The 19,352-nt window shown below is 29.9% G+C and overlaps 2 protein-coding genes across 2 annotated transcripts; both read right to left on the bottom strand.

The window, feature by feature from the left end:
• Positions 1-10,751: 10,751 nt before the first annotated feature.
• LOC110269765 (uncharacterized) lies at positions 10,752-11,291 on the bottom strand. The gene has a single exon (XM_021117598.2). It carries the CDS (start codon positions 11,289-11,291, stop codon positions 10,752-10,754), a length of 540 nt encoding a protein of 179 aa, XP_020973257.1.
• Positions 11,292-17,279: 5,988 nt separating this feature from the next.
• LOC148572090 (uncharacterized) lies at positions 17,280-17,819 on the bottom strand. The gene has a single exon (XM_088507962.1). It carries the CDS (start codon positions 17,817-17,819, stop codon positions 17,280-17,282), a length of 540 nt encoding a protein of 179 aa, XP_088364088.1.
• Between the last annotated feature and the right edge of the window lie 1,533 nt (positions 17,820-19,352).

The following is a 19,352-nucleotide window of genomic DNA, read 5'->3' as shown; positions in this document are numbered from 1 at the left end:
CATGTTCTTTTTGAATTTAAGTAATTTTTTTAGGTTATATTTTACCATTGATGCTTTATATTATTTAGCGTGTTTGTTTTTAATTTTTTAGTTATGTGTAAATATATTTATAAAAATATGATTTTATTTTGTCCAGTATTTACTATCGCGTTTAGTATATAAATAACAAAATTTTCATTTATTATTACATTGATTGAGTTTGAAGATTTTATTTTTACTTTTATACATTTGTTTATATGGTATGATTTGTATTTATGTTAGTAACATAATGACGATTCATACATTTTAATATTTGTGTAACAAATCTTATAAATTATTTTTACAAGTTATAATTTATTTTTATTTTATTTATAAATATATTATTTTCTATTTTTATTTAAAATTTATAAAATAGTAAATATAAATTTTTTAATTTTATCCTTAATATTTAGTTTTAGTTTTAGTTTTATTCTTGATATTTTAATATGTTTCAGTTATACTACTAAATAAATAACATTAAGACTTAAGTATAAATAATTAATTATAGTAATTATTTGATTTGACCAAAATAAATATTAAATTATTTAATAAATAATGAATAAGAAAATAAAATAAATAAATTTAATTTAAATTTTTTACCTATTATTTTATATATATATAGAATGTATTTTATACTTTTTTTTCTTTTTTTTTTTGTACTTCCGTTATAATCTTTGTAATTTTTTTATTTTACCAAAATTTTCTATGATTTTGTTTTATATATTTTTTTATGTATTTTGATTAATAGTTTTTAAGGGTGTTACTATTTTATGAGAATGATATAGCTTGAACTTTGGCTAGAGTAGTTTCACGCCATGAACCAACGAATGCTAGCAATTGGAATGATAAAAAAGACTAGCCAATCGGGAACTAAATGGGGATCGGTAAAATTTTTACAGGTGAAAAACCTGTCCACGTGAAATAGACTGGGATGGAGGTACCCTCTTCAAGGGACCATTCCACGTAAATATAAATGATTGATTTATCCTTTTATATATATATATATATATATATTTAAATTTGGTAATCCTAATTTCTGTCTCCAATTTAAACTCTTTTGTTTTCTTTCTAGACTCATCCTTAGTCTTGATTTTGTATCTACTCTTCCTCTAACTCATTTTCTCTGTCTCTTAAGTTTGTCATTATGTCAGTCTCGCTCTAAAATATTATATTATGTTATTATGTTGGAAGATATTTTTATATTTTTTTAAATATTATTTTTTATAATGAATATATTATGAGTTGTGTTCAATTATATTGAATTGATTATTTTATTATTATTATATTATAGTTTTTTTGTTATTTTTTTCAAAAATTTTCAAAAAATATCCATAAATAATCGTGGGTATCTGCATTCGCTAAGGAGATAATTAAATAGGGAGACTTGCGACGAAAATTGAGAGCGAACGGGGATTTTTTTTTTTTTAATGGGAGCGAAGGACGGAAAAAGGGGTCCGCCGCTGTGCCCACACGAGTATCTATTACTATATCTAACTAACAACGAAAATTCAATTTGAGCCGATTTGAGATAGGACACGTGAACTTTATCTGCATCAGGTTTTAAGACAATGAACCTAATTCAAAATTAGGATCCTAACAATAGACCTAGGTTGATCTTACTCACTTGACTTAATATTTTGAGTCATTACTGTAATAAATACTATACTATTAAATATGATTATATTTAGTATATATAGAAGTTAAGTATACTTATAATAGATTTTATTATAATCAAAATAAAAAAATTCTAATTATCTTTTTTTAATTTTAAATATTATTTACTATCTTATTAAAAAAGTGAATAATAATAATTACTTACATAATTAAAATAGTTCATCCTAATATACACATGACACTACATATATCAAGGATTATTATATGTAATAAATTATTTCTTTATTTTTATAAAGATAATTTATATGTAAATTAACTAATCTTTATAACATACAATCTATTGCATAAATTTTCTCCTCTTAATATGGATAAATTGATGAATTTAATATATAAAATATAATTTATATTATTTAACATACGAAATAAGTAACTTAAGCCAATTATCTAAGATAATAAATATAATAGTACAAATACCTATATATTTATTAGTATTAAAAAAATACAAATAATATAAACATGATTTTGTTTGTAAAAAAATAATAATAAAGATTATTATTAATTAAGTTAATTACATAATAAAAAATTATAAATAATTTTTTAAATAATAATAAAAAATAAGATCACTACTTTCACATACTATAAAGTTTTTAAAAAAAATTTAGACAATAAATCAATTCTCAATAAATTATACATTAGTTCTGTTAAAAAAATTAAATGATATATTAGATATTACTATTTGTGTACTAATATATATATATGTATTATCGATTATTAAGTTATAATTAATTTTAATTTTTGGTAATTAAAATTTAAATGATTAAAATTATTAAATGCTAAATATTTTGCAGTTAACTAATTTTATTTTTGTTATTAAAATTTTAAAAAAGGTGAGTTGTTAATCAATTATGAATTCAAATTTAAATTTAAATTTGTGTAAGAAAATATTTTAAATTTTTTTCACTAAACAGAATTAATTTTGAAATAAAAAATTATTTTATACATTATATTATAAAATAGTGTAGTCATTCATTTTTTTAATAGTAATTATTGTCAAATAAAATGATATTAAAATGAAAAAAAAATATATTCCAATCTAGGAATAATAATTTATTTTTCAATAGAATAAATTATATATTAAAAAACCAAAGTTATTATAGTTTCTTTTTACACAATTTAATATACTCAACTACGGTATTTTGGTAATATTATCAAAAAATATTAATCAATCTAATAGCTTTTTTAATGACATAAGTTTATAAGTTTAGAAGCTTGAAAATCATGTCATAAAATATAAAATTTTAACCGGTAATAACGTTGATCATATTGGTTGACTTCCTGAATGAATATAATACCAATAAATAAAACTGTCATAGTTAAATTTCAACAAAAGCAAATCTCCATAAGCATTGCTATCATCAATGAGAATTGCACTACTTTCAAGACAAATACTATTTTCTTTCACTGTATTTTCCAACTCGGCAGGTCGAAAACTAATCATCCACGGATTGAAACTCCATTTATTAAGGGTCTGCCGCTAGCCAATGAGTTGTTACACACACAAGGCTGAATTCGAAACTCTAATACTTACTTAGGGAGACGAGTGAGATGACCACTCAATCAATCTTTTAATAAAAAAATTATATATTTTTATTAATTATCTCGTACAGTGTATGGGAATATACACTAGTATTATATAAAAATCGGATTTTTGCACATAGAGAACTGATGTGGCATGCTTTTGAGGTGTTTTCTTATTTATTTTATTTAATTCGTTAAAGCAAATCAATTATAATTAATTAATTAATTATATCAATTAATTAATTTGATTAGACATTCAATCACCATTTATTACAATTTATATGAATTGATTAATTATAATTAATTATATCAATTAATTAATTTAGTTAATTATATTAATTATTTGATTTGATTGGAATAAATATCATATTATTTAATAAATAATAAATATGCTAACGAAATATATGAATTAATTTAATTAGGTCATTTTTCTCAATACCATCTATTTATACAAGATCAAATATTTTTTACTCATTCACTCTCTTTTTTCTCTCTGTCCCCTCCCTCTCTTCCTCTCTTTCTCTCTCGTGTTTAAGGTACAATTTTTATAATTTATTTAATTTTTGTTTTTTTATCTTTATTTATACATTTTATTTTTTTTATTTTTAAATTTTTGTTATTTTAATTGCTTATTATTAGGCGCATACTTTTCTTTCTTTTAGCTTCTAATTAACAAAAAAGATGTGTTATCTTTACGTTATTTTTAAATAATCTTACTATAATTTTATTTTGTAATATTCTATTTTGTCATGTGTACTTCAATTCATATATATTGTTCTTTTTTTTGTGATTCACAATTAATATATACATTGTTTGTATATGTGGTTTATATATATATATATATATATATATATATATATATATAGTCCTTTTTTTTGTGATTCACAATTAATATATACATTGTTCGTGTATGTGGTTTATATGTTAATGCTTTTATTGATTCTCTTTATTATTATTTTTGGAAAAGTATATGGAACCAACTCCAAATCAGCCAAAAATGGAACAACTTAATTAATTATAAATATAGTAATTAGTTTTATTTATTTATGATTTAAAATATTGGTTATTAAATATTTCACCACATTCAAATTAGGAGAAGATACGTTCAGTATCATTGCAACGTGAATCACGGAAACTGATTCAATTAACTTCCGTCTCTTCACCCCATTCCCTCTCCAAATGCCTAAAATATGATAAATCAGAAAACAGATTCAAAACCATCCAATTTACAAAGAAAAGAAACATCCTAATGCCTAGCATAAGCACCATCCATATAGAGATTTTGGATTCATCCAGAGGCATTTGGCTGATTTTTGGTTGGAACCATCTTGGTTCCCTATTATTATTGATTTTTTTTTGTGTGTCTCTTTATGGCTCTTTATTTTAGTTATATTCATTGATTTCTTTGTATTGATGCTCTTTTTATTTGAAATATCGTGACAATTTAGAGTGTATGTTATGATCCATGTGATATTTGTTAATTTGGTGTATCTTTTTAGATGGTTTATGTTATAATGTGTTTAAGGAGTTGACTTAAAATTATAATATGATATATAAATTTATAATATGATTTATAATATGCTAAAATATTAGGATATTATTATATACATATTTTTTTAATTGTCTATTAGATTCAACTATATAGAATCATGAAAATTATGCAATTATGTAATTAGTTATTTTTCATATAATTATTGAATTGATCATTTACATTAATGAGACTATTTTTATTATTAATATTTATAAATATGCTATTATTTATATAATTGATTAAATCATTTTATTTGTTTAAATTTAATTCTATTAAATTAATTATTTAAAGTGCTATCACTATTTCTATTTTTAGAGGATTTTTTTAAATATTATTTAACAATTCCCTAAGATGGAATTGAACACCGGCGAACTTGCAGACAAGATTGCCTTGTGAGCTCTCAATGTACCATGAGCTGTAATAATGGTTAGGTCAGCATGAATAGCAGCATCATCAAGCATCCGTGAGAGGCAACTAAGAGTACTTTGAGATGCAATGGATTGCAATTTTCCCTCGGATGGCCATATAGAACTAGCTTCCCCACCCTGAGTTTAAAAGAAAAAGGACAGTGGTTAAGCAGCAATAGTCCAGAACTAGATCAAAGGTTAAGGTCAATTCAAGCAATAGAGAATTAGATGATATGCTACGCAAGCAACTCAAACTAACTTCAGGGGTTGCTACTGATTTCAGATTTTAGAATGTCATTGATATATATTAAGGTAGTGTTTGATTGAAAGCATAAATGATAAATAAGACAAGCAAATAATTAGAATAATAAAATGTTAGTAATTACTTAAAATAGATAACAAAATAAGTTATAGGATTTTATTTTATTTAAATTATTAATAATTAAAAGAATAAAAGATTAATAATTATTTTTAAAATAGACGTTAAATTTAGTTTTATAGTACTAATTTATTTGAGTTGTTAATTAAATTTTATAATTTTTAGATTTATATCTACTTAATTTATGTAATTTATTTTATTCTACTTTAACAAAGAATTGAGACGTGCATTTTTAATTATTTATTTAGAAAGTATAGCGAAATGAGTTATATAAATTAAAATTAATTATTGATAATTGATATCAATTAATTGATTGTATTAATTTGTAAGATGAATAACGTATAATAAATATTCTGAAATTAATTATAATAAATTAATAATTAACAAATAAAAAACTAAAAGGAATTTTTTTTATTGCTTTTTAGTGGCTACACATTTTTATAATTTCACTTTCTTTTTATCTCTTCCTTTCACATTTATTTCTTTTAATTTATTAAACTAAATCAATTACACTAATTATTTGTATTAACTAATTAAGTACTTTTTAATGGGTTATTATAATTGTGTCTTTAGACCATAGATTAAAAATATTATAAAACATATTTTATAAAAATTATTGAAAAATAAATATTTTTAAAATGTGTCCTTAAGACACAAATTAACTAAATTATTTTTCAATTTAATGTGTTTGATTCATTCAATTATATTAATTATAACTAATCAATTATGTAATTTGATTTGATTAGGATAAATATTTTATCATTTAATATTTTATTTGATTCATTAAATTACATTAATCATAGCTTCAAATAATTAATTTAATTAGAGTAAATATCAAATTATTTTAATTTTTTTATTTATTAAACCAAATTAATTATAACTAATTTATTATTTAATTTAATCGAGATAAATATTAAATTATTTAATAAATAATATATAAAGCAATAAAATAAATGAACTCAATTAATTCAATTTATTATCTTATTATTTTATATATCCCTTTTCTTTCTCTCTATTTTGTACTTCAAGTAAAATATTTATAATTTTTTATTTTTGTTTTTTTATCTTAATTTTGCTAATATTTTTCTATGATTTTGTTTTATATTAATTTTTTTATTTTGATTAATAATTCTTAAGGGTATTATTGTTTTATTTAAAGATAATTTAAATTTTTTGTAATATTTTTATAAAAGTTTATTAATAGGTTCTTCTTTAAAATATTTTTTTTGAAATTTTTTTAATAAGATTGTATTTTGATTTTTCTCTTTCATCCTTTGTATTAATTAATTATATTAATCTTCTATTGCAATACATTTTTTATCTATTCTACATATTATCTTTTCTATCTTCTTTTACTTTTTTTAATTGCTATTTTTACTTTATTTTTAATTATTTATTTTACTTTTACTTCTCATGTATAGATTTATTATAATTCATCACAGGTTCTTTTTTAGTTTAAGTGACTTTTTAGGTTATATTTTACTATTGATACTTTTATTTTGTTTAGTGTGTTCTTTTTAGTCTGTGTTTAATATAATAATCTGTAAATATCTATTCTATTATATAAAAATTAAATTTCTGCACTTAATGATAAAACTGTCGATTTATTTCTTTTAACTCATTAAATTCAATTTATTATAATAAATTAATTATATCAACTAATTGATTTGGTTAATTATTTAAATATCATACAATTTATTATAATTTCTATCAATCAATTAATTGTAATTCAAATTGAATGATTATTTTGTTACGAAATTATTATTTCCTAATCTATTCATGGGCAATACATATATTAATTGTAATCGCAAATTAAACTATTTTATATTAAATGATTTATATAATAGTCTTCTCATTTATTATCATAAATGCTGAATTAAATAAGTCATTATTATTTTTTATTTAGAATTAAATGAGAATAAACCAGAGATATTATTTTATTTGGCTTTAGGATTCAATGGGTGTCACACTCAGATATAAATAGTGACTTTCGAATTTTGGTCTCCAACACATCAAAGCCACATCTATAACTCTTTTTCCATAAAAGGAATTGCGATTCAACTCTATCAGGGATACAAAAGATTTTCAAAGAACAAGAGAATGGTCTGAATTTGCACAAATTCTAAATTTTTGAACTTATGATATTGTTTCAGTTGGTTGTCGTTACGAGAATGACTCTAATCTATACGTATCTAAGGAGTAGAATAGATTAAATATTATTTAAGTAATTTATTTCTAATATTGATATTTGATCGATTAAATTAGTTTTAGAGAAATTTAAATTGTTGACTTAATTTATATATTATGACTATTCTTTTTGAATATATTATTTTTACATTTTTTGATATAATTTTTTTTTCTAATTTTTAAGTTTATTTTCTTTCTTAGATATATGTATCACCTTTTTTTTCTCATTTTATATTTTAGATTAGTAATGTAATTATTAAGAAAAAATGTATTTAAAAAAATATATATTAAAATATCACTATTTAAAAAAAAAAGAAAGATACGTAAAAAAAAGGAAAATAAAAAATTAAAAAATCACTATTAAAAAAAATTATTAATATGTGTATGAATGGAGTTGGAATTGAGGAATATATATGGATATAAAAAATAAAAAATTATTGCACAATTGTTGAATAAAAAATAATCATATATATAAAACGAAATAATTATAACAAAAAATAATTAATATATATGATTTAAATATTTTTAATAACCGGTAACATAGAGTTTAACAAAATATAATTTATATATTTTTTATTTATGTATATGTATATAATTATTTATGTATATCTATATATATTAAGAAAAACTACATGGAGTTTAACAAAATATAATTTATATATTTTTTATTTATGTATATGTATATAATTATTTATGTATATCTATATATATTAAGAAAAACTACTATATATATATATATATATATATATATATATATATATATATATATAGAATTATTTAACAAAATTAATATATACGTATACATAAATAAAAAAAATATTATAATTTTTGAAAATTATCACGTGAACTCTTTTTTTCTCTCAAATAAATTTATTCTAATTATATTACAATTAGTTCATGAATAATGCATGATTATATTAATTTAAAAAAATATCTTTATTATAATTATATCAAATCAATATTTAATGTGTTATTAAACTATTTATCAATCATCGATATTTTTAATCATTCTAATTATGTCAATTGATATAGTTTTAATTCTCATTCAAGTGCAATAATTTTATTAGAAAATAGTTAATACATGCATTAATAGTGACCCATTTAATTTGATAATAATAATAATAATAATAATAATAATAATAATAAAAGTCTACACGGTACATGCATTATATTTTAAAAAGGTAAAATATATTTTAAGAAAATTAGGGTATCAATAATCAATTATGATTAATATCAATATCAATAATTAATTCTTATAATTATTTTTGTACTACTAAAAGCTACATATAGTATTTTTTTTGTAGAATAAAAAAGGTTGTGATTTATAACATTTTCGTAAAGTTATATCGTATGGACACAAGATTAATTAAATAACAAATTGAATTTTAATTAATATGTTTTATTTTATGCTCATATTTTTTTCATTAATTATTTTACTTTTTATATTTACAGTAAAAATTAAATGTAAAAAAGAAAAAATAATATTGAATGTTATCTATTTTATTTATTTAGAGTCATAATTAAATTTGATATAATTATAGCAAGTATCTAGAATTAATAATAACATGATACTATAATTTTAAGTTGTATAATATAATAAAAAATGTAGTAATTTATGTATGCTTTCTATATAGCAATAATATTATATATATTTATATATCTCCTCTTTTAGCTCTTTCCTAAAAATATTGTCATATAATTAATGTCGATAACATATATTGAGTAGGTATATCTATTGAATTAATCATAAAGGTTAATAAAATATAATAACATAAATTTTACCTAATTGTAGCAAGCATCTCCATTGAAAATATTTGTTAATTATTACCATGTATAATTAGTATATATATATATATATATATATATATATATATATATATATATATATATATATATATATATAATTTAGGGCAAACTCCAATACCATATGGTTAACAATATAGCACATAATCTTTGTGAGAAAGAGGTATTCTTGTTTTTGAGGTTCTATCACATGAAAGCAGATTCCACAAAATCTACATTAGCTGCTGAAGCCGAATCGGACTCAGAAGTAGGAGACGGGCTCGAAGGTTTGCTGAGCTGAGGTCTCGAAGATGCTAACTCTGCCGGAAGCTTGAAAGAGGGAATTCAAATCTATAGCTCCTGTAATCCCAGGAGCTAAGGTTTCCCAAAGTGCCTTCACCCGCGCTTCCTAAAAACTCAAAGCGGACAGAGGAGATAGCTATGAATGAAGCGGAAGACAGATGAGCGGTTTGGGGAACTCGTCTCTCGGGCTAGGCTATCTATTGATTGGGCTGCGATCAACGGACCTTTTTGAATCCTCTAAAACTTCTTCTGGACTTTTATATATATATATATATATAAAATATATATAAAAGGATTAATAGTGAATTGTTACAATTATTTATCATCTAGAAAATTTGTACCTCAGACATACTGTTTATTATTTTTCAAACCTAAAGGCTACTAACTACGATTCTATCAACAGTAATACCTATGGTAAATTATGTAACAACCCAATTCCCAGTAAGTCATGATCATACCAGAAATCAAGTGTCACCAACTTGTTCACATGAAACCTTTACTATGTATTATTAAGCCTGTAATCGGGTTAGCGTACTATCGAGTTTTGGAAAAACTTTTATAAGAAAGCTTGTAAGGACAACTAATTAAACATACACAAGCCGGCATTATATACAATCACAACACATAGCATAGGCCACGCATAAGCATACAGGTACTGTCGTACATATTATATATATATATATATATATATATATATATATATATATATATATATATATATATATATATATCCTGAGTTAGCATACAACCCTTCAGAAATACTACTATGTACAACCCAACACTCCGGGCCCTGGTCCATATAGAAAACCCCTAAACTGGCACCCGAACTAGCCTAGTCCACTATGTACACCCTACTCTCTCAGTGAGTTTGACCAAAAGTGAGAGATTAACCCAAAGGCTAGGCTAACACAAAAAAAAAACTATCAAAAGGCACAACCGCAGCTCCCAGGACTCAACTGTCATCGTCAGAGGAGATCACAACCACATCAGAACACTCCTCAGGATCCTCGTCCTCGTCATCGGAAATCTCTATAATCTCAGGAGGGGCACTAGCACTCATGCTACTGGTCTGACCAGCACTCGCCGGTCCACTAATAGAGGCGGTGAGCGGCTCCTCAGAAGATGGCTCAGATGAAGATACTGAGATCTGCTCCACGGGGATGTCCTCCTCCGGTACAGGCTCTGGAAAATGCTCCTCCATGGGCTCAGACTCAAGGTCCGCCTGATCCGCAGGCTGATCGGGATGCTGGTGAGGCACCGGCCCATCATGAAACGGGTGAAATAGAGCATCCGGGTGGAGCCACTGCAGTGGGAACTCATAGGGCATGTCGGGGTTAAACTGTGGAGTGTCAATCGGGTGATGGAAAGGATGATCACGCAGAATGTACATACGAGTCCTAATCTCCGCAGCTACTACATAAAACCTATGCTGCACAATATCCTCGTATATATAGGGAGGGTCCATCTCGTAAAATATAACTCCGGTCTCCATCTGAAGGGGAGGAAGAGAAGGGGTAAGAACTGGGGGGGTTCTTAGTAGGGTCGAGGGTGGTTAGTTTAGTCAGGATTACCACAGTTCAAGTAATTCACAACGAAATATACAAGTGTCACAAAGAAATATCTAGTCACCACAATTCAGAATAACATTAAGGAATGTATAAACACAAGAAGACAATCACAAACAATTTCACAATGTCAAGTAAAATGCAAATGCACAACAAGAATGATGCATGTCTATTCCTAACGCAGGCCATGAGCTCATGTGTCGGTTGCCTACCCGCTCCCGACATTACCCGGGCACGAGTCCCAGATATGGTTTTTCAGATGCATCAGTGTGCTTATAAGTCGTATGGCTAGGCCGCATACAGTGTGACTTTCCAAATCAATAAGCGTACATCTGGAAAACAGTTCTCAGTGTGTGGGCGTCCCCACTTTACATTTGGAACTAAGGCCCAAACAATGTCACATCTGCTCTCCTGTGGCAGTAATTTTGAATAAAAACTCAAAATAGCATTTTCCTTTCAAAACTTAGTTTATAATAATAAACATAACCTCAGTCTTTTTATAAAAATATAATGACATCCTTTAAAATAAAATTTCCAAACTAATATCTTATCCTTCAACGAGACCGAAAACCTGTTTTATTTTTTATCAAAATATTAACTTAAAAATTTATTCATTCTCGAGCTGACTAAAACACAACTTCATCAAAATATCAATATATCAACAAAATTCAACATGAAATGCAATCAAATTTCAATAACACTCAATCCAAACATCAATTTACTTATCAAATATCATTTAGTCGGTGAAAATTTATCAAAATCCTACCTTCGTACGTAATCGAAATACTCGAAACTCTAGAGAAACTTTCTGACCGTGCTGCTGAAGGAAAAACCGTCTGGAATCCTCCGTGCCTCCTAGAACTCCAGTTGGCCAAACTCAAGGGGTAGGGGAGCTACGTCACCGTCGATTTCCACCGGACAAAAGTAACGCCAACACGTAGAGGAGGAAGATATGAACACTTTTACAGGATTAGATTTTTTATTGGAGTTACGGATCGCAAGAAATCGAGGTCGGAAGGTTAGAGGATTTTACGGTTCTCTCATAAAGCTTCGGTCTCTCTCTCTGTTCTTTCTTTTTCCTTACGCTTAGTGAATGAAAATGAAAAGTTAAGCAAGGAAAGTAATTGAAAATGCCTCAAATGCATTTTCCTCCACAAAACTATTGGAAGCAAATCAACACCTCCCTAGGAGAATTAAGTTCCAACATGGGACAATTAAGGGTAGAACATCAAGAGCACTCCATCATCCTTCATGAAATAAGAGAAGATCAAAAAGCAATGAGGGAGGAGCAACAAAGACAAGGAAGAGACATAGAAGAGCTCAAGGACATCATTGGTTCCTCAAGAAGAAAACACCACCATAACTAAGGTGGACTCATTCCTTGTTCTTACATTCTCTGTTTTTTGTTTGCTATGTTAAGTGCCTATCTAAGTTTGTGTCTTATTACATGATCATTAGTATTTAGTAACTTTGTCTTAAAGTTATGAATGTCCTATGAATCCATCACCTCTCTTAAATGAAAAATGTTTTTAATTCAAAAGAACAAGAAGTACATGAGTTTCAAATTTATCCTTGAACTTAGTTTAAATTATATTGATGTGGTGACAATACTTTTTGTTTTCTGAATGAATGCTTGAACAGTGCATATGTCTTTTGAAGTTGTTGTTTAAGAATGTTAAATATGTTGGCCCTTGAAAGAATGATGACAAGGAGACATGTTATTTGATAATCTGAAAAATCATAAAAATGATTCTTGAAGCAAGAAAAAAATTGGCGAAAAAAAATTAGAAAGAAAAAGAAAAAGCAAGCAGAAAAACCCAAAAGCTCTTAAAACCAAGAGGCAAGAGCAAAAAGCCAATAACCCTTAAAACCAAAAGGCAAGGGTAAATAAAAAGGATCCCAAGGCTTTGAGCATCAGTGGATAGGAGGGCCTAAAGGAATAAAATCCTAGCCTAAGCGGCTAAACCAAGCTGTCCCTAACCATGTGCTTGTGGCGTGAAGGTGTCAAGTGAAAACTTGAGACTGAGCGGTTAAAGTCAAGGTCCAAAGCAAAAAAAAAAGAGTGTGCTTAAGAACCCTGGACACCTCTAATTGGGGACTTTAGCAAACATGAGTCACAATCTGAAAAGGTTCACCCAGTTATGTGTCTGTGGCATTTATGTATCCGGTGGTAATACTGAAAAACAAAGTGCTTAGGGCCACGGCCAAGACTCATAAAGTAGCTGTGTTCAAGAATTAACATACTGAACTAGGAGAATCAATAACACTATCTGAACTCTGAGTTCCTATAGATGCCAATCATTCTGAACCTCAATGGATAAAGTGAGATGCCAAAACTATTCAAGAGGCAAAAAGCTACAAGTCCCGCTCATCTGATTGGAGCTATGTTTCATTGATAGTTTGGAATTTATAGTATATTCTCTTCTTTTTATCCTATTTGATTTTCAGTTGCTTGGGGACAAGCAACAATTTAAGTTTGGTGTTGTGATGAGCAGATAATTTATACGCTTTTTGGCATTGTTTTTAGTAGAATCTAGTTACTTCTAGGGATGTTTTTATTAGTTTTATGTTAAATTCACATTTCTGGACTTTACTATGAGTTTGTGTATTTTTCTGTGATTTCAGATATTTTCTGACTGAAATTGAGGGACTTGAGCAAAAAATCAGATTCAGAGGTTGAAGAAGGACTGCTGATGCTGTTGGATTCTGACCTTCCTGCACTCAAAGTGGATTTTCTGGAGCTACAGAACTCAAAATGGCGCGCTTCCAATTGTGTTGGAAAGTAGACATCCAGGGCTTTCCATCAATGTATAATAGTCCATACTTTGACCTAGTTTAGATGACGTAAAAGGGTATTGAACGCCAGTTCTACGCTGCTGTCTGGAGTTAAACGCCAGAAACATGTCACAAACCAGAGTTGAACGCCAGAAATACGTTACAACCTGGCGTTCAACTCCAGAAAGAGCCTCTGCACGTGTAACATTCAAGCTCAGCCCAAGAACACACCAAGTGGGCCCCAGAAGTGGATTTATGCATCAATTACTTACTTCTGTAAACCCTAGTAACTAGTTTAGTATAAATAGGACTTTTTACTATTGTATTAGACATCTTTGATCAGTTTTATGCTATCTTAGACTTTCATGGGGGCTGGCCATTCGGCCATGCCTGGACCATTATCACTTATGTATTTTCATACGGTAGAGTTTCTGCACTCCATAGATTAAGGTGTGGAGCTCTGCTGTTCCTCAAAGATTAATGCAAAGTACTACTGTTTTTCTATTCAATTCAACTTATTCCGCTTCTAAGATATTCATTCGCACTTCAACCTGAATGTGATGAACGTGACAATCATCATCATTCCCCCACGAACGCGTGCCTGACAACCACTTTCGTTCCACCTTAGATTGAATGAGTATCTCTTGGATCTCTTAATCAGAATCTTCGTGGTATAAGCTAGATTGATGGCGGCATTCATGAGAGTCCGGAAAGTCTAAACCTTGTCTGTGGTATTCCGAGTAGGACTCCGGGATTGAATGACTGTGACGAACTTCAAACTCGCGAGTGCTGGGCGTAGTGACAGACGCAAAAGGAGGGTGAATCCTATTCCAGTATGATCGAGAACCCCAGATGACTAGCCATGCTGTGACAGAGCATTCAGACCATTTTCACAAGAGGATGGGATGCAGCCATTGACAAGGGTGATGCCTCCAGACGATTAGCCATGCAGTGACAGTGCATCGGACCATTTTCCAGAGAGGATAAAAAGTAGCCATTGACAACGGTGATGTCCTTACATAAAGCCAGCCATGGAAAGGAGTATGACTGATTGGATGAAGACAGCAGGAAAGCAGAAGTTTAGAGGAACGAATGCATCTCTATACGCTTATCTGAAATTCTCACCAATGATATACATAAGTATTTCTATCTTTATTTTCTGTCTATTTATTATAAAATTTCGAAAACTCCATAACTATTTTATATCCGCCTGACTGAGATTTACAAGGTGACCATAGCTTGCTTCATACCAACAATCTCCGTGGGATCGACCCTTACTTACGTAAGGTTTATTACTTGGACGACCCAGTGCACTTGCTGGTTAGTTATATCAAAGTTGTGAATGAAAAATAATTTATTAAGACGTGCGTACAGAGTTTTTGGCGCCGTTGCCTGAGATCACACTTTCGTGCACCAGATTCCTACCATGATCCTTCCCACACTGATTACAAACAAGGTTTGTTAGTGCTGGCTATGGTCGCTTTCCAGTATCTCATCCTTGCCTATCGATATTGTCTCGAGCAGGAAGATTACTAACTTGCTAATTCCCATAAGAAAGTGTCCTATTCATTTTAAAGTTCCTTCCCTGAGGGGCTATATACCGATTAAAATTTTTCGGAGGTAATTCTTGACGATTCATCTTTGCTGCCGCCACCTTCTTGGTACAGTCTTCCACCAACTGACTCCTATTGACAAGCTCTACAAAATTTCGTATTTGCAGTGGTACCAACGAGTACATTAGTTCTTCGCGGAGTCCTCCTTCGTACTTCAAACACTTCCATTCCTCAAAATCATCTGGGTTTCCCTGACAGATCTTAGAGAATCGGCACAAATCCTCAAATTTCTGAGTATATTCTGCTACTGACATATTCCCCTGCGTCAACTGCATCACTTCCATTTCTTTAGCATCACGAACAGTTCTAGGGAAGTACTTTTTGTAAAATTCCTCCTTAAAAGTATCCCAGTCAATCTCTTCCACCACCTGCCTTAACAAGTGTTGCACTCCCTGCCACCAGTGTTCAGCTTTTCCTTCCAGCATATAGGTCACAAATTCCACGTACTGTCTTTCTGGTACATGTTGCGCTCGCAATGACTTCTCGATACCACGGAACCAATTGTCAGCTTCAGTTGCAACAAGCGTCCCCTTAAACATGGGCGGATTTACCTTCAGAAAGGTTGCCAATGTCATAGGGTTATCGTGGTTTCCGGCACCTTCATTATCATTACCGTCTCCACCACGTTCACCATTGCGTCCTCCGTTATGATCTCCATTTCTCTCCCCTAAACGGTCAATTGCTCGCGTAGTAGCAGTTGCCGTTTCACGCACAGCCTCAGCCATGGTGTTCATCGCAGCTATAAAAGCATCTGCACCCCTCGTCAGTTCCTCTGCATTGTTTGCACCACACCTACCACGTCCTCGTCCCCGTGCAGCCATCAAGATTCTGTGCACACCCAACATGTAATATTAAGGTGATCAGTCTTAACATTTCAGACAAGGTGTGAATAAGCTCTAAAATGGAAACACAGTGACAATCATGCAATTCATATCACAACGATATCCTATATGCATGAGACACAACTCAGAGAATGCAATGAAGCATGATTCAGTCCATATCCCCAGGCTTTAATAGGAACGAACTGCTCTGATACCAAGTTGTAACGACCCAATTCCCAGTAAGTCATGATCATACCAGAAATCAAGTGTCACCAACTTGTTCACATGAAACCTTTACTATGTATTATTAAGCCTGTAATCGGGTTAGCGTACTATCGAGTTTTGGAAAAACTTTTATAAGAAAGCTTGCAAGAACAACTAATTAAACATACACAAGCCGGCATTATATACAATCACAACACATAGCATAGGCCACGCATAAGCATACAGGTACTGTCGTACATATATATATATATATATATATATCCTGAGTTAGCATACAACCCTTCAGAAATACTACTATGTACAACCCAACACTCCGGGCCCTGGTCCATATAGAAAACCCCTAAACTGGCACCCGAACTAGCCTAGTCCACTATGTACACCCTACTCTCTCAGTGAGTTTGACCAAAAGTGAGGGATTAACCCAAAGGCTAGGCTAACACAAAAAAAAACTATCAAAAGGCACAACCGCAGCTCCCAGGACTCAGCTGTCATCGTCAGAGGAGATCACAACCACATCAGAACACTCCTCATGATCCTCGTCCTCGTCATCGAAAATCTCTATAATCTCGGGAGGGGCACTGGCACTCGTGCTACTGGTCTGACCAGCACTCGCCGGTCCACTAATAGAGGCGGTGAGCGGCTCCTCAGAAGATGGCTCGGATGAAGATACTGAGATCTGCTCCACGGGGATGTCCTCCTCCGGTACAGGCTCTGGAAAATGCTCCTCCATGGGCTCAGACTCAGGGTCCGCCTGATCCGCAGGCTGATCGGGATGCTGCTGAGGCACTGGCCCATCATGAAACGGGTGAAATGGAGCATCCGGGTAGAGCCACTGCAGTGGGAACTCATAGGGCATGTCGGGGTTAAACTGTGGAGTGTCAATCGGGTGATGGAAAGGATGATCACGCAGAATGTACATACGAGTCCTAATCTCCGCAGCTACTACATAAAACCTATGCTGTACAATATCCTCGTATATATAGGGAGGGTCCATCTCGTAAAATATAACTCCGGTCTCCATCTGAAGCGGAGGAAGAGAAGGGGTAAGAACTGGGGGTTCTTAGTAGGGTCGAGGGTGGTTAGTTTAGTCAGGATTACCACAGTTCAAGTAATTCACAATGAAATATACAAGTGTCACAAAGAAATATCTAGTCACCACAATTCAGAATAACATTAAGGAATGTATAAACACAAGAAGACAATCACAAACAATTTCACAATGTCAAGTAAAATGCAAATGCGCAACAAGAATGATGCATGTCTATTCCTAACGCAGGCCATGAGCTCATGTGTCGGTTGCCTACCCGCTCCCGACATTACCCGGACACGAGTCCCAGATATGGTTTTCCAGATGCATCAGTGTGCTTATAAGTCGTATGGCTAGGCCGCATACAGTGTGACTTTCCAAATCAATAAGCGTACATCTGGAAAACAGTTCTCAGTGTGTGGGCGTCCCCACTTTACATTTGGCACTAAGGCCCAAACAATGTCACATATGCTCTCCTGTGGCAGTAATTTTGAATAAAAACTCAAAATAGCATTTTCCTTTCAAAACTTAGTTTATAATAATAAACATAACCTCAGTCTTTTTATAAAAATATAATGACATCCTTTAAAATAAAATTTCCAAACTAATATCTTGTTCTTCAACGAGACTGAAAACCTGTTTTATTTTTTATCAAAATATTAACTTAAAAATTTATTCATTCTCGAGCTGACTAAGACACAACTTCATCAAAATATCAATATATCAACAAAATTCAACATGAAATGCAATCAAATTTCAATAACACTCAATCCAAACATCAATTTACTTATCAAATATCATTTAGTCGGTGAAAATTTATCAAAACCCTACCTTCGTACGTAATCGAAATACTCGAAACTCTAGAGAAACTTTCTGACCGTGCTGCTGAAGGAAAAAACGTCCGGAATCCTCCGTGCCTCCTAGAACTCCAGTTGGCCAAACTCAAGGGGTAGGGGAGCTACGTCACCGTCGATTTTCACCGGACAAAAGTAACGCCAACACGTAGAGGAGGAAGATATGAATACTTTTACCGGATTATATTTTTTATTGGAGTTACGGATCGCAAGAAATCGAGGCCGGAAGGTTAGAGGGTTTTACGATTCTCTCATAAAGCTTCGGTCTCTCTCTGTTCTTTCTTTTTCCTTATGCTTAGTGAATGAAAATGAAAAGTTAAGCAAGGAAAGTAATTGATGATGATTAAGGCTTAATGAGTTGTCAAGTTCTTATCTTACATTCCTATATTAAAGCCACGTTTCCCCTTTTCTTTGCCTTTCATTCTATATATATATATATATATATATATATATATATATAAAAGAAACATTAGTAAGAATTATATATATGTACATAGTTAAGCATGCAAGCCACGTTTTGGCTTTCTTTATCTTAATTCCCTTAAGGCTTCGGCCAAAGGGAAATAAATATATAAATATTGTAAATATATAAATATGATAATAATAATAATAATAATAATAATAATAATAATAATAATAATAATAATAATAATAATAATAATAATAATAATAA

Source organism: Arachis ipaensis, chromosome B3, assembly GCF_059453495.1.
Source record: "Arachis ipaensis isolate K30076 ecotype BB chromosome B3, ASM5945349v1, whole genome shotgun sequence".
In the NCBI taxonomy this organism is placed as follows: domain Eukaryota; kingdom Viridiplantae; phylum Streptophyta; class Magnoliopsida; order Fabales; family Fabaceae; genus Arachis; species Arachis ipaensis.
This window is presented reverse-complemented; position numbering and strand designations above follow the sequence as displayed.

Coding starts and splice junctions, on each gene's coding strand:
- LOC148572090 (XM_088507962.1), bottom strand. CDS start 17,819: ATGGAGACCGGAGTTATATTTTACGAGATGGACCCTCCCTATATATAC.
- LOC110269765 (XM_021117598.2), bottom strand. CDS start 11,291: ATGGAGACCGGAGTTATATTTTACGAGATGGACCCTCCCTATATATAC.